The sequence below is a fragment of the Asparagus officinalis genome, chromosome 3 (assembly GCF_001876935.1).
Source record: "Asparagus officinalis chromosome 3, Aspof.V1, whole genome shotgun sequence".
Taxonomy (NCBI): Eukaryota; Viridiplantae; Streptophyta; class Magnoliopsida; order Asparagales; family Asparagaceae; genus Asparagus; species Asparagus officinalis.
Genome location: NC_033796.1, coordinates 28,445,373 through 28,460,539, shown reverse-complemented (window position 1 = coordinate 28,460,539; position 15,167 = coordinate 28,445,373). Strand labels below are relative to the sequence as shown.

Genomic DNA, 15,167 nt, shown 5'->3' with positions numbered 1-15,167 from the left:
ATGCGTAATAATTAGAATTAATGCTGGTTCAGGATCATAAAACATGTTCGGATATGCGCCTATTATAGGAGTGGTTTAACTTGTTACAACATCTTATTACACGAAGGAACTGTTGATGAATAATTAAAATTAACTTATAGCATGCAAATAAATCCGAAATAAAAAGAAGAAAAAATCTGGCCTGATCAGGTAGCAGTCGTGCAAGTTCTGTCCTAGAAGATTGAGGACCCTCTCCCCATGGCGCAGATGAGCCCCTCTCCCCTAGAGGTAAAAACTCTCGGAATCGGCTGGCATCTGTACTCGGGTGAGAGTATAGAGCTTCGGCTCAGATGAAGATGGTTGTTGCTGTGTATTTTCCCGAACTGGTTAGGGCTCTAATTATAGGGTTGAGAAACCAGAGTCGTTGCTGGATCCACGCCGTTGAATTCAAAACGTGGCACCTGTACTCGGGTGAGAGTATAGAGCTTCTACTCAGATGAAGATGGTTGTTGACGCAGCGCGGAAGTGATAACCTCGGAATCCACCAAGGGTGTTCTCTGAATCCACAAAGAACGATCTTCGAATCCACGAAGAACTTCGAATCCATGAAGAAAATATTGAAAAGAGAAATTTTATTGATGAAAATTTATTCTCCTTTGGGGTTACATAACTCTTCTTAAATAGAAAAACAAATAAGACTCCTAGTAAGACTAGATGGGGTTACATAACTCTTCTTAAATAGAAAAACAAATAAGACTCCTAGTAAGACTAGAATTACAAAAATAAAAAATATCAACAAATAGAAAAACAAATAAGACTCCTAGTAAGACTAGAATTACAAAAATAAAAAATATCAAATAAGACTCATGATAATATTAGAATTACAAAAAAATAGAAAGTATCAAATTCTATCCTAAAAAAGACTCCCTATAATAGAGGAAACAAATCATGAATCAAAATTGAATTTGTTTCCTGATATAATTTGACTCTAAAATTAAATTTATTTCCTAATCTATATTTCCTAATCTAAATAGACTTCAACTTAGATTAAGCGTCCTACATCAGTCTCCTCTTGTTAAAAGAAGCTCGACCTCGAGCTTATATTTTCTTCTCTTACAATGATCTGCATCTGCCTTATATTTAACGTTGATTTTCTCCATATGTTGTTTTGCCTCCTCTGCTAGGGCTTCTTCTGTATAAAACTCGTGTATGAATCTTTCTCATGACATGTGTATGTAAGTGGCAACATGTGGCTCTGTAGTTAGCATGAAAAACTCTTCTAAATATATTCCTTGTTGCTTTCTATATTCTAGTGTCGGCGGTATCATCTTATTGTTGTTGAAATTATTGATGATCATTGCTTCCAAAAAAGAATTTTCTCCCTCATACTCCAGACATAATTATTTCATCTTCTTTGCCTCGAGCCCTCCACCAAGCAATTCACACATATCATCAATTGCCTCACTCTCTATTTTATCATTCTCCTCTATCGGGACAACATCAATATGTTGAATATCACTTTCAACCACTTTAAGAATATCATGCATATCATCCATCTTCACTATCATATCACCATCATGTATTTCATGCATATCGAGTGTTTGCACCTTAGGAGGAATTTCGGTAGAGGGAGGTTCTTCTTTTTCAGTTACAACCAAGTCACAGACCTCTTCAGATTGCTTCAAGTTTTCTGTTAAAGCATAGTTGTTTGTCACCAAGAGTTCCTTCTTCTCAATAGTCTTTATCTTAGATGGCATCTTTTCTGGAAGAGGCTTGAGCACAATTCGTCGTCCATCTTTCTTGAAGATATAAATATTGTCTCTGCTCCTAGTGGTAGCTCCATTATTGAATTGCCATGGCCTACCTAAAAGCATATGACAAGTATCAATCTTGACAACATCACACAAAACCTCATCAACATAAGTTCGACTGATAGAAAAAGATACTCAACACACTTCATCGTTCTACACATCATTGCCCTTGTGAATCCAGTCGATCTTAACGAGAGGTGTGTGTTTCTCTGTCTTCAAACCTAACTTATTCACCATACGCCGAGAGACAAGATTCCTTCCACTGTGACTGTCAATAATAACATTACAAATCTTCTACATCACGGTACATCTCGTACGAAAGATATTGTGCTCTGGAGGTGGTTCTTCTTTCTTTATTACTTCTTCACTGTTCTTCCCAACTCTAATGTCTTGCTTAAGATCATTGTCCCTGTTGAATTTATCATATGGAGTCGGTTCACGTCGTTGGCGACCATCAACGCGATTTTGAACTCCTGCCGTGTTCAGACGCTCTACCGCCATCGTAAGTCGCTCTATGGCAGCTCTCATCTGATCACCATTAGTCTTCAGCTGATCTACGTCGGACCTCAGCACGTCGAACTCAGTTCGAGGAATAGGGGCTTCATCACCTGCCATCGGATCGGATGAACAATGCTCTGATACCAATTGACGCAGCACGGAAGTGATAACCTCGGAATCCACCAAGGGTGTTCTCTGAATCCACAAAGAACAATCTTCGAATCCACGAAGAAAATATTAAAAAGAGAAATTTTATTGATGAAAAGTTATTCTCCTTTGGGGTTACATGACTCTTCTTAAATAGAAAAACAAATAAGACTCCTAGTAAGACTAGAATTACAAAAATAAAAAATATCAAATAAGACTCCTGGTAATACTAGAATTACAAAAAAATAGAAAGTATCAAATTCTATCCTAAAAAAAGACTCCCTATAATAGAGGAAATAAATCATGAATCAAAATTGAATTTGTTTCCTATAATTTGACTCTAAAATTGAATTTATTTCCTAATCTAAATAGACTTCAACTTAGATTAAGCGTCCTACATTAGTTGTTGCACGTTCTCAAAACCCGCAGCCGTTGAATTCAAAACGTGGCATGCGTGCGCGACGAGGCGAGACGTGCATGCGCTTATTAGCCAAAGCCCAAACAAATGAAAGCCCAAAACACACCCTTCTTTAGGACCCTCAAAACCCAAAGAGATGAGAAGCAATTTAAACACTGTACTATTCATTATACTAGGCAATGTGGGACTATTCATTGAAGGTAAAGTTACCTTTTCTCCTACAACATATCCAACGGTAAGTTCCTCATAATCCTTTGGCTCATATATATCAAATCTTCAGGCGTGGCTAAGGGATAACCCTCGATGCACAGATATCTTAGGAAATTAATTTCTTGTGGGTGCTCTCCAAGTAAGTCAAACCCAAGACTTTGCTCTACTATTCATAGGAAGCTTATGAATCCACTTGAGTAGAAATTTTTTATATATAGTGATAATATGGGTAGAGTAGTACTGGATTCATATTAATCCTTGGTTTTGTTTGTTTGAACGGGGATCGTTTAGGCTGATCTTCCTTTTGAACATTGATAATTCGTTCAGACCAGCTACACGTGCCGCGGGAAAGATTTTATTACGAAACTTTTACAAGAATTTGAAGACGTTCCGCTTTTTATAGTTGAAATATGTTTCGTTAAAGTCTTATTGACTGATGAAACAATGGGAGGCTTATATCCACACTGATTCTCAGGGAAGGGGGGAAAAATTCTTTGCTTTCACATTGAAAATATTAACAAAACATTTGCAGAACGTATACGGCCTTACATAACACTACATGCCTGCATCCCTTCCCATCGACCAACAAATACATAAATATTCGCCATTAGCACACAAATCGTCACATTATGCATTTCCACCTTCAAAATCACCTCTGCAAAAACTAACTCAGCCATCACAATATCTCCATGAATCCTACAAGCACCAAGCAAAGCTCCCCAAACCTGTATATCGGGCTTCCCCTTTGCGAACTCATAAGCCTTCTTCCCTGCTTTCCCTAAAAGATCAAGAAGACATGCACAATGCTCCATCTTTGGATTTATGCCATACTCTTCCCTCATGCTCTTGAAATGCTCCATTCCAAATTCTACTACGCCTGAACGACTACAAGCGGATAATATCGATGCATATGTGAATCTATTTGGTTTTACTCATGTTTTCATTCGATTGGATAGAACGAAAGCTTCATTAGCATGCTCATGGATTGTGTATCCGTTGATCATTGCACGCCAAGAGACTGCCCCTATTAATTCAATCTCGTCAAAGACATTTTGAGCTAAGTTCGTGTAGCCATTCGCCAATATCTTCAGCACCTAAACAAGCACAAGCGGATCTCACGCTTACTAATGTCATTGCATTGAAGTTGACAATCTACTCCATTTTTCTAGGAGCTCAATGGCTTTTGCTCCTTCATCGCCTTGTTCATACACTGCAATCATAGTGTTCCACGAGACCAAAGTTTCATCTGTCATTTTCATCACTTGCATCGAACAAGTGACGAGCAACTGTACATCACCATGAAAAGAATTTACAGATTATGAATGATAATTACACTATCTACGTGAACTTTTGGTGGCCTGAATTCATCTAGTGTTACTCCCCGCGAACCAGTTATTCTAACATGGGAATTTGAATGGCCATCCAGGATATGAACTGCGATCCGTGAAGAGCAAGCCATCATAGTTCTATTCATCTGGCTAAGTTGTAAAGAGAACCAAAAAAGAGTAAAAAGCAATCAGACTGAAAAAGAAAAAATCTTCATACAGGAGTTGCAAACGTCACTAAAGACTTTTAACATAACTTGTATAAACTGCTGCTAAGCAGAAGTTATACAAGTTGTATTATGATGTTTACCTTGTCATTACTTGTTACCTATGTGCACTTAATTGTATTATGAGATCCTATACCTCATATTCATAAATTCCAGAGTCACTCTGCAATCTCTGCCAGTCAAAACTTCCAAGTTTTAAAGTTGCAAGTATTCTAGTAAAATCCCTCATGTGTGACGATGAAATAAGACTAGACTAGAATGCCCTATAAAATAATGTCATGAACTATCTAGCACCAAACATCAATAATTTGTATCTCTAAGCTGGTTAGAAAATCCCCCCCATAAGACCATCGACAAGAGAGAGTATTGCGCGCTCAAGTCCTAGATGGCAGTATGAGGAAAGGCAACCCTACTTTTATTAGTTATGAAATTTCAGCTACAAACTTCTTATAGACTAAGAAAGAGATTAGAGATGAAATGTATAGAACATCAATCGAGATTTGTATTCACTCTAGTCTCCACGGATAACATTCAGGAAGGCCAACGGAAGACATGTCCTATGTTCAAGATCTATGACTTGCAAAAACACATTCTTATAGGCAATATTCTAGAAGAAGTTCATATATTGGAATTATTACTTAGCCAACTACAATGAACCTTTGGCGAACATTTACAAAAATCAGAAACTAATATAATATATTGATTCTTTAAAACTATTTTCCTTACATAAAATAACCAATTTAGTCGTATTGTTTCCAAGTTCAGTATGGTTTACTGCAATTTGGAACTCGAATTGATTACGGAAAACTATAATTCTGAAATCCCGCAGGAGAAGTTTTCCATATATGAACATAATTTTATCTGGCAACCAACTATGATAATGGCTCTTAAATTTGGTGAAAATACCTGTTCAAACAATAAAACTTCCAGTCAAATTTTGAGCAACTGTCAACGATCAGGCCCAGTGCTGGGTCAGTTATAGCATGACAACTGGGGAGATGGCGGCTCTACAAGTTCTCGTAACATCAGAGAGAAATGCTATAGATGTATATGTTCTGCAACCTGTGGTTATTTCGGAAACAGAATAAAAAAATATTATACAAGCGAAATGTGAAATCCAAGTTAGGAAGATTTAATTTTCTACCAATATAACGAACTTCTTGTGGCTTGGAAGTTTAAAAATCACAATAGGAACTGGATTAATCAAGCGTTATTTAGGTACCTTTGGTAACTTTTTTAAGTGAGAGTTCAGTCAAGGAATCTCCAGAGGCTTCCAAATGCAGTAACTGCTTTGTCACTGATATTCAATAGGAAAAATAATCAGTATCAAATTTAAAATTTATCATCAAAACACTGCAGGGGCTTACCTAATAGTCGTTCACTAAGCCACTATTAGACAGTCTTTGATATATTTGTCAAGTTTGTACCAATTAGAAACGCAACATTTCTGATGAATAACTCCCTAACTCAGCTCTAATTCTATGACATTAAAATTGTGCCGACTAATATGAAAAATATATCTAATCAGAAAATTTGAACTTTCAATAACAAAGTGTGAGAGAGACCTGAAAATATTGCCCTGAATGTACAGCTTTTTAATTGGTCTACCTCCACTTGTGAGGTGTCTTAATGCCCAAGCACAAAAAGGTGAGGACAGTTTAGCCCAATAGCTCTCACGGAATCAACCCTCAGGTTTCTGCAAAGAATCAAGGAACCAAACTTCCAGCATGAGGTACTATAGTAACACTAAATTACCAATAAGATGAAGCTACTGAGCTTATATGAACAAAATTACATGTTTCCAACTAAATGAAAGTCAAAACCAACGTAACTAAGAAAAGGTGGAGAGATAAGCGACTTACTGACAATCATGTAAGCCAAGCTCCTTCAGGTTCGAACCGATTGCAGTAACTAAATAATAAATGAATTTGTCACAGACATTTGGGACACCAGCTAAAGGTTTCCAGAATGTTTAGTTCCAGTAATTCTGGAAGAATCAACATAGCATCTACACCTCAGCAACGATCTAGACACAATTATCTCAACATGGTTTTCAATCTAAAAGGCTCAAAGCCAAATTGATGATTCTATGAGAATTAAGAAGGCTACATTCTCCGAGGTTAACAGTGCTCAATAAAGGTGTTGAGAGACTAAAGAGACTGAGGTCACCATCAGATAGACAGCATGCTCCCTTAAGAAAAATCACAGTTAATGAAGGCAAACTATTAGGAAACCAGGACAAATGTATCCCTAAGTACATTATCTTGCATTCACCGGCCACATAAGTTGAGTTGCAATATCTGATTAATTCATTACAGAAACTATTATCAGTACATCATAGCAAACAATAATATGTACACAATTGTATATTAACCAGTATTCCATCAAGAACAAAAATATATGTACCTTGAGCTTACCACGGTTCAATCCACTAAAAATCTCCATAAAATCCTCCAATTTTATCCAAGATCAATTTCTTAGATACACACTTTCTTATGATGCAGCCAAGTAAACCTCAAGAACACGCCAGTTCATCTTCCTCCTCTTACACAACTACCGAACTAGCACATGTCTCAGTGTATCAGTAATCCCTTCCAGCAACTCAATCTCCTCTAACTTCTCCTCAACAACTCTCAAACAAAGAATCAGATATTTCAATTTACCCTTCAAATTATAGTTATCTTCACCATTGCCCTCAAATGATTATGGTAGTTAATTTATCTTTAAGTTTTACTTTTCAATCTAATTGTTGGAGAACCAAGTGGGAATATCTGTAGTATTTTATTAACGAATTCATTGTTTTAGAAATTACTAGAATTATCTTTAATTAACTTAAATAATTTAGAAACAAAACCCACTCATCAACAACCTTACCGGCACCGACAAACTTCTACACACCCCACCCAAAGTTAACACAAGAGTAGTAGGAGAATATGCTTGATATTACAGAGTCAAAAACTATATAGATGAATGAATAGTTGAATATGTCATGCGTTGAGATAGTATCAAATTTAATCCTTCTGGATCTTGATTCTGAACTGTCCCGATCTTCACTATATTTTTCATCGGTGACTAAATTTCTTTAAAGATATGCTGGATTTGTCGGGTTGCGATGACTTAATCTTACTACCAGATGCGAGAAGATTTAGTCAATAAATTCCTTACCAAAAATCCACTGAAAATCGCGCAATACAATTTGTTTTTAGATAATTCTACATTTTTTTAGTAATTAGTATGTTGATTCAAGAGAATTAGGATCAACAAAGATTTAATCTTAAATCTTCACTCCACCTCTTAGATATACAATGTACGAGAATATGAGAACTATACACATCCTATAAATAGAGGTGAGCACTCCCTCAATCATCCATTCCTCAAATCTTTCCTACACTATATTTCAATGGAATCAGCAAGTTTGAAAGCAGAACTTGAAGCAAATCTCGAGTACATGATAGAGGATGTGAGACCTCTTAGTCCCTTGATTTATCTTCTCTGTTCTTAAAAGCCATCTAATATTTGTTTATTCATGTTAATTATCTCTTGTTGCAGAAATTGATGAACGACTGCTACTTGGATGTTGGTATACTGCAAAGTCCTGCGTGTTCCAATTTATTTGATCAAATGTTAAGCAAGGCTTATGGAGAGAGTGTCGAAATCATGGATGAACTCAATGACTTAATGTATGATGAAATTTCTAATTCCCAAGTATTTTCCCCTCTATAATTAGGTCTAGCATAGTATGCAAGTAAATTAAGATTATTGTTAACTTTGAATACTTATATTCTGCGTGTAGCACTAATAACGATGATCTCAACTACCCGGAGATCGATAAATTTGCTTCAAAGCTGCACATGTGCATGGCTAGGTATTAAATTTCCTCTTCTTATTGTTCTATATTCTGATCATTAAAAGAATGTGATATGCTTCATGTTATAGTTCTTTAAGTAAAATTGTACATCTTTAAGGGAAAAAATAGAATTAGGATAAGCTATGCTTATCACCAATACTATCCATGATATTATTACTTCTGTTAGTAATAAATGGATAAAATTGGATTATCTAAAGTATCATTTTAGTTTCTAAATCATGGACTCGTTCATAAACTAGCAACAAATAAAAATTATTAATGTTCAGACAAGAAAAACTCCTTCAGCACAACTGTTCTAAAAATATCTCAATGTAAACTAAATTGGCAATACGTGAAATTGCATTATTTTACTAGTAAAATCAATATTTTCCAAAATTGTCCAAAATTGTTTACTTACTCCACAACATGAATTTTGATTAAAAAAATTTGTTTTCAAGTAAGTTTTATGATAAAAGATAAGTATACAATTTTAAATCTTTCAGTATATCACATATTCTAATTAAAATACTATGTAAATATTATTTTCAGGAAAAAACCAACAAAATGTAATATTCATATTCAAAAAAAAAATCTGAGATTTTAACTCACTAAGATGTTTTCTGACTATTCCACATGTAGAATTGGTTCTGAGAAGATGTCACGTGCTGCCACTGTGCTCCGACATTTCGCTTGGCTGAACAACAAAGAGAGGTAAAAGAAGAAAAAAGAAACAGATAAAGTTCATGATCATAAAAAAATTTGTTAATCATAAATTTGTAATGCAAAAGAAAATGGCCTTTGCTAACAGGTGTCTGAATGCCTTTGCTGAGTTTAATCGGGAGTATATTCCTTTCAAAAGTGATCTTCAAAGGATTGTTGAGGTACTCTACTCTTTATAACAGGAGATATTGCGAGAATAAAAAGATGACATGTTAACTTCAATTTCTCTTCTCAAAGATAAATTATGCTAAATATCATTTCCCATAAATCCTCCATTTTATGGTACAAATCATATTGACGAACTTGTTTTTTGTGAATTTACTGCAGCTGTTTGACCTGATCTTGAAGGCTGAAGCTGAAGGCAAATAATGAACGGAGAATATATAGAAAAACAATGTAGCTGGAAATACACTATTGTTGAATAAAAGCAGATCCTCAAACGCTGCCTATATTTTCCTTGTGACAGAAGTATACTTTATTGTAGAAGATTTGATGGTAATTTCTCTTTTGACACTGCAATGGACTAATGATACTAGTAGAGAGTGATCTCAACATAAGCGACTAAATGAACTTTTATAAGGTAGCTGAGATTTCACAAATAGTTTTAAAATATTCACTTTCCTTTATAAGTGAATAATAGTCTAGATTATTGGTTTTCTTTTTGCAGAGACGGTTTTGACTATCTTTTTTGGATATTGATATTTTGTTTGAACAATGAATTTTATCCATCATGTCCTCCAGGAACTGTTTTCATTTCGATCCTTTTATATGATTCACAAAATTTATGTTTTTGTAGATGAAGATGTTTCATTAAAATCTTATTAAGGAAACATGGGAAGCTTATTATATCCATTGTGATACTCAGGAAAGAAAAAAGAAGATACTTATCCTTCTTTTTCATTTAAGTATTTCCAAAACATTTGAAGAATATATCACTTTATATATTTTCTAAAATTTAAAAAAAAAAGGAAAGAAAGAAAGCAATATTACCTTACATAGCACTACATCCTGGCATCTTCTTTAACTCTTTCTTCTTCATCAACCTCCTCATTTTGGTCGCATCCTGCCATCGACCAGCATCCGCATAAATATTCAACATAAGCACACAAATTGTCACATTATTTACCTCCTCATTAGCAATCTCTTCTGCAAAAACTAACTCAGCCATCTCAACATCTCCATGGATCCTACAAGCACCAAGCAAAGCTCCCCAAACCGCTGTATCGGGCTTCATTTCCATCCCACGCACAAAATCATAAGCCTCCTTCAACCTCCCTGCTCTCCCTAATAGATCTACAACACATGCACAATGTTCTACCTTTGGATTTATCCCGTACTCTTCTCTCATGCTCTTGAAATGGTTCATTCCTTCTTCTACTAACCCTGAATGGCTACAAGCGGACAGTATCGATGTGTATGTAAAACTATTTGGTTTTACTCCTTCAGCTTTCATTCGATTGAATAGCTCAAGTGCTTCATTAGCACGTCCATGTATTGTGTATGCATTTATCATTGCACTCCAGGATACTACCCCTTTTAATTTAATGGAGTTGAAGATTTTCTGTGCTAAGTCTAAGTTTCCACATTTTGAGTACATGTCAATGAGGGCATTAGTGATTCTTATATCGGTCTCTAAGCCTCGACTTGTAGCTAGATCATGTACCCATTTTCCAATATCTTGAGCACCCAAAGTAGCACAAGCCGATATCACACTTACTAATGTCACAGCATTAAATTTAACACTCTTGATCATACTCCGAAAGAGCTCAATCGCCTTTGTTCCTTCATTTCCTTGCTCATAAACCGCAATCATAGTGTTCCATGAAACCAAAGTTCTGTGAATCATTTCATCAAACAAGTAACGAGCGACTTGCAAATCCCCACACTTTCCATACATCGCCACCAAAGCATTCACAACAGTAGTATACAAATTAAATCCTTCTTTAATCGCAAACCCATGAACTGATCTCCCTGAGTCCAACCATATATCTCCATTACACGCAGGAAGAACACTAACAGTCGTAACCTCATTGGGCCTCACATTCTCCGCATTCATTAATCTAAATACGTTCAACCCCTTATCAAACATAGAATTCTGCACGTACCCAGCAACCATCGCGGTCCAAACAACCACATTCTTAACTTCAACACCTCCACAAACCAACTCCATGTCGAAAATGTAGCCACAAGTAGAATACAAGAAAATCAGCGAGCTATTCACAAACACCCTATAAATAATGAGAAAATAGAAAAACAATGTAGCTGGAAATACACTATTGTTGAATAAAAGCAGATCCTCAAACGCTGCCTATATTTTCCTTGTGACAGAAGTATACTTTATTGTAGAAGATTTGATGGTAATTTCTCTTTTGACACTGCAATGGACTAATGATACTAGTAGAGAGTGATCTCAACATAAGCGACTAAATGAACTTTTATAAGGTAGCTGAGATTTCACAAATAGTTTTAAAATATTCACTTTCCTTTATAAGTGAATAATAGTCTAGATTATTGGTTTTCTTTTTGCAGAGACGGTTTTGACTATCTTTTTTGGATATTGATATTTTGTTTGAACAATGAATTTTATCCATCATGTCCTCCAGGAACTGTTTTCATTTCGATCCTTTTATATGATTCACAAAATTTATGTTTTTGTAGATGAAGATGTTTCATTAAAATCTTATTAAGGAAACATGGGAAGCTTATTATATCCATTGTGATACTCAGGAAAGAAAAAAGAAGATACTTATCCTTCTTTTTCATTTAAGTATTTCCAAAACATTTGAAGAATATATCACTTTATATATTTTCTAAAATTTAAAAAAAAAAGGAAAGAAAGAAAGCAATATTACCTTACATAGCACTACATCCTGGCATCTTCTTTAACTCTTTCTTCTTCATCAACCTCCTCATTTTGGTCGCATCCTGCCATCGACCAGCATCCGCATAAATATTCAACATAAGCACACAAATTGTCACATTATTTACCTCCTCATTAGCAATCTCTTCTGCAAAAACTAACTCAGCCATCTCAACATCTCCATGGATCCTACAAGCACCAAGCAAAGCTCCCCAAACCGCTGTATCGGGCTTCATTTCCATCCCACGCACAAAATCATAAGCCTCCTTCAACCTCCCTGCTCTCCCTAATAGATCTACAACACATGCACAATGTTCTACCTTTGGATTTATCCCGTACTCTTCTCTCATGCTCTTGAAATGGTTCATTCCTTCTTCTACTAACCCTGAATGGCTACAAGCGGACAGTATCGATGTGTATGTAAAACTATTTGGTTTTACTCCTTCAGCTTTCATTCGATTGAATAGCTCAAGTGCTTCATTAGCACGTCCATGTATTGTGTATGCATTTATCATTGCACTCCAGGATACTACCCCTTTTAATTTAATGGAGTTGAAGATTTTCTGTGCTAAGTCTAAGTTTCCACATTTTGAGTACATGTCAATGAGGGCATTAGTGATTCTTATATCGGTCTCTAAGCCTCGACTTGTAGCTAGATCATGTACCCATTTTCCAATATCTTGAGCACCCAAAGTAGCACAAGCCGATATCACACTTACTAATGTCACAGCATTAAATTTAACACTCTTGATCATACTCCGAAAGAGCTCAATCGCCTTTGTTCCTTCATTTCCTTGCTCATAAACCGCAATCATAGTGTTCCATGAAACCAAAGTTCTGTGAATCATTTCATCAAACAAGTAACGAGCGACTTGCAAATCCCCACACTTTCCATACATCGCCACCAAAGCATTCACAACAGTAGTATACAAATTAAATCCTTCTTTAATCGCAAACCCATGAACTGATCTCCCTGAGTCCAACCATATATCTCCATTACACGCAGGAAGAACACTAACAGTCGTAACCTCATTGGGCCTCACATTCTCCGCATTCATTAATCTAAATACGTTCAACCCCTTATCAAACATAGAATTCTGCACGTACCCAGCAACCATCGCGGTCCAAACAACCACATTCTTAACTTCAACACCTCCACAAACCAACTCCATGTCGAAAATGTAGCCACAAGTAGAATACAAGAAAATCAGCGAGCTATTCACAAACACATAACCATCAAGCCCATTCTTAATCACATTGCAATGTGCTTGCCTTCCTTCGCGAACTTGGGAGAGGACGGCGGAGGATCGGAGGATGAAGGGGAAAGTGAAGCTGTCGGGTTTGAGACCGAGGCGGTGCATACGGGAGTAGAGAGGGAAGACTTGGCGGAGGGGGCCAAGGTCGGAGTAGGCGCGGAAAAGGGTGTTGAAGAGGAAGGGGTCTGGGTGGGGGATTTCGTCGAAGAGCTTGCGGGCGTAGAGGATGGAGGGGGAGAAGGCGGAGGAGAGGGAGAGGAGTTTGGCGGAGAAAGGGAGGTGATGGTGGAGACCGTGAGTGATGAGGAGGGAGTGGACGCGTTTGAGGGAGGAGAGGGAGCTGCAGGTGTTCAGGAGGCGGGTGAAATTGAATTGGATTTGGGGGGAAGTTCGGGACATGGAATAAGAGAAGGGCCTGATAGACAAATTTGACGACTCTAGAGATCTAGAGAGAGAGAGAGAGAGAGTGCAACAGTAAAGAGAAGAAAAAGTGGCGGATCACGAATATGTTCCTGAGTCCCTGACAGACGACCTCCGAGTGACGCTGTGTTCGGTTTGATACAGTCGAAATGTTCCTGCTACATTAAAAGTTCAAAAATATTAAGTGGGATAACTTTTATTTTATGGTGTCATTCATTAAGGGGCTGTTTGGTTGTATGTTTTTACCATGTAAAAGGATGTAAAGTGTAAAAAAGTGGGTCCCAATGTCAGCTTTCATCACTTTCAATTGTTTGTTTGTAGTTGTGAAAATAGTGTAAAGTGATTTCATATGCTGATATGGCTTGTAAAGTGATTTCATGAAAAAAAGACATGATTTTAGGAGAAAGTTAACATTGAAGTTAGGAAAAAATAATAAAAAATAATTTCAACCAATATGATCATTTGAGTAGGGACCACTTTTTACACTTTCTAAACAAACAATTAAAGTTTCATTTTGCAAACCAAACAAGTGTTTTATGATTCCAATGGAATCAAAAACAAACAAAGAAAAGTATAAAAGTGAAATTGATGAGGTGGACAATAACTTTCCAAGTTGTGTCATAAATACACAACTTTACCAACAACAACCTAAGACAAGGGGATTGAAATCTTTTTAGGATGTTATTAATTGGGACGGTGAGATTGAGACAATTACTTTCACTTTTCCCAAAATTATCTCATTTCTATATAAACTTTTTTTCCTAACATCTAAAAATTACTTCATTCTTAACTTGGGGACCATTATAGGGAAAGTGAGATAATTTTGAAGTATTAGTTTATTAAATATCTAATATATATATTTATTGTATTATGATATATAATATACGCTAATTGTATTATATTATATAATATATCCTAATTATATTATATTATCAAATTCCACTATTACGCAAGATAATAAAATATTATATAGTATTATCCAATATGACATTATTATATATCATTATTATATATTAGTTAATAACATTTTATATATTATAATATTAGTATTATATTGTTTAATATATATATATATATATTATTAGTTAGAATGAAAATATTATTGTAGTTTTTTTATGATATAAAATATTGTATTATAATTTAGTATTTATATATTTAACATAATAATATATTAATTACATTATAATATAATTTAATATGATAATATATTTTATTATATAGAATATTTTAATTTGTATAACAATTTACTATTTTCTATTACCCTTTATTATATTGATTCATAGTCTTAAATATATTGTCAATATTGAGGTAGTTATAATATTAAATAATATTTTATTGCTACGATAAAAATAGTAATAATCTACTATATATTAAAGTATGATGTTATATATAACATTTTATATAAAATTAATATAATATAATATATTTATTAATAATATTGAATGTATT

The 15,167-nt window shown here is 35.2% G+C and overlaps 1 protein-coding gene across 1 annotated transcript; it reads right to left on the bottom strand.

The window, feature by feature from the left end:
- LOC109834844 (pentatricopeptide repeat-containing protein At1g08070, chloroplastic-like) lies at positions 3,532–13,868 on the bottom strand. Its single transcript, XM_020402861.1, has 6 exons — positions 12,040–13,868; positions 10,173–11,410; positions 9,072–9,156; positions 6,181–6,311; positions 5,838–5,912; positions 3,532–5,677 (listed from the first exon to the last, which is right to left on the bottom strand). Exons 1-2 carry the CDS (start codon positions 13,695–13,697, stop codon positions 10,174–10,176), a joined length of 2,895 nt encoding a protein of 964 aa, XP_020258450.1. The 5' UTR covers positions 13,698–13,868; the 3' UTR covers positions 3,532–5,677; positions 5,838–5,912; positions 6,181–6,311; positions 9,072–9,156; position 10,173.

Excerpts from the sequence above, each read along its gene's own strand:
- LOC109834844 (XM_020402861.1), bottom strand. The coding sequence starts at position 13,697 with ATGTCCCGAACTTCCCCCCAAATCCAATTCAATTTCACCCGCCTCCTG. Across the intron at positions 11,411-12,039 it reads ATGCCAGGATGTAGTGCTAT|GGTGTTTGTGAATAGCTCGC; the intron begins GTAAGGTAATAT and ends CATTATTTATAG.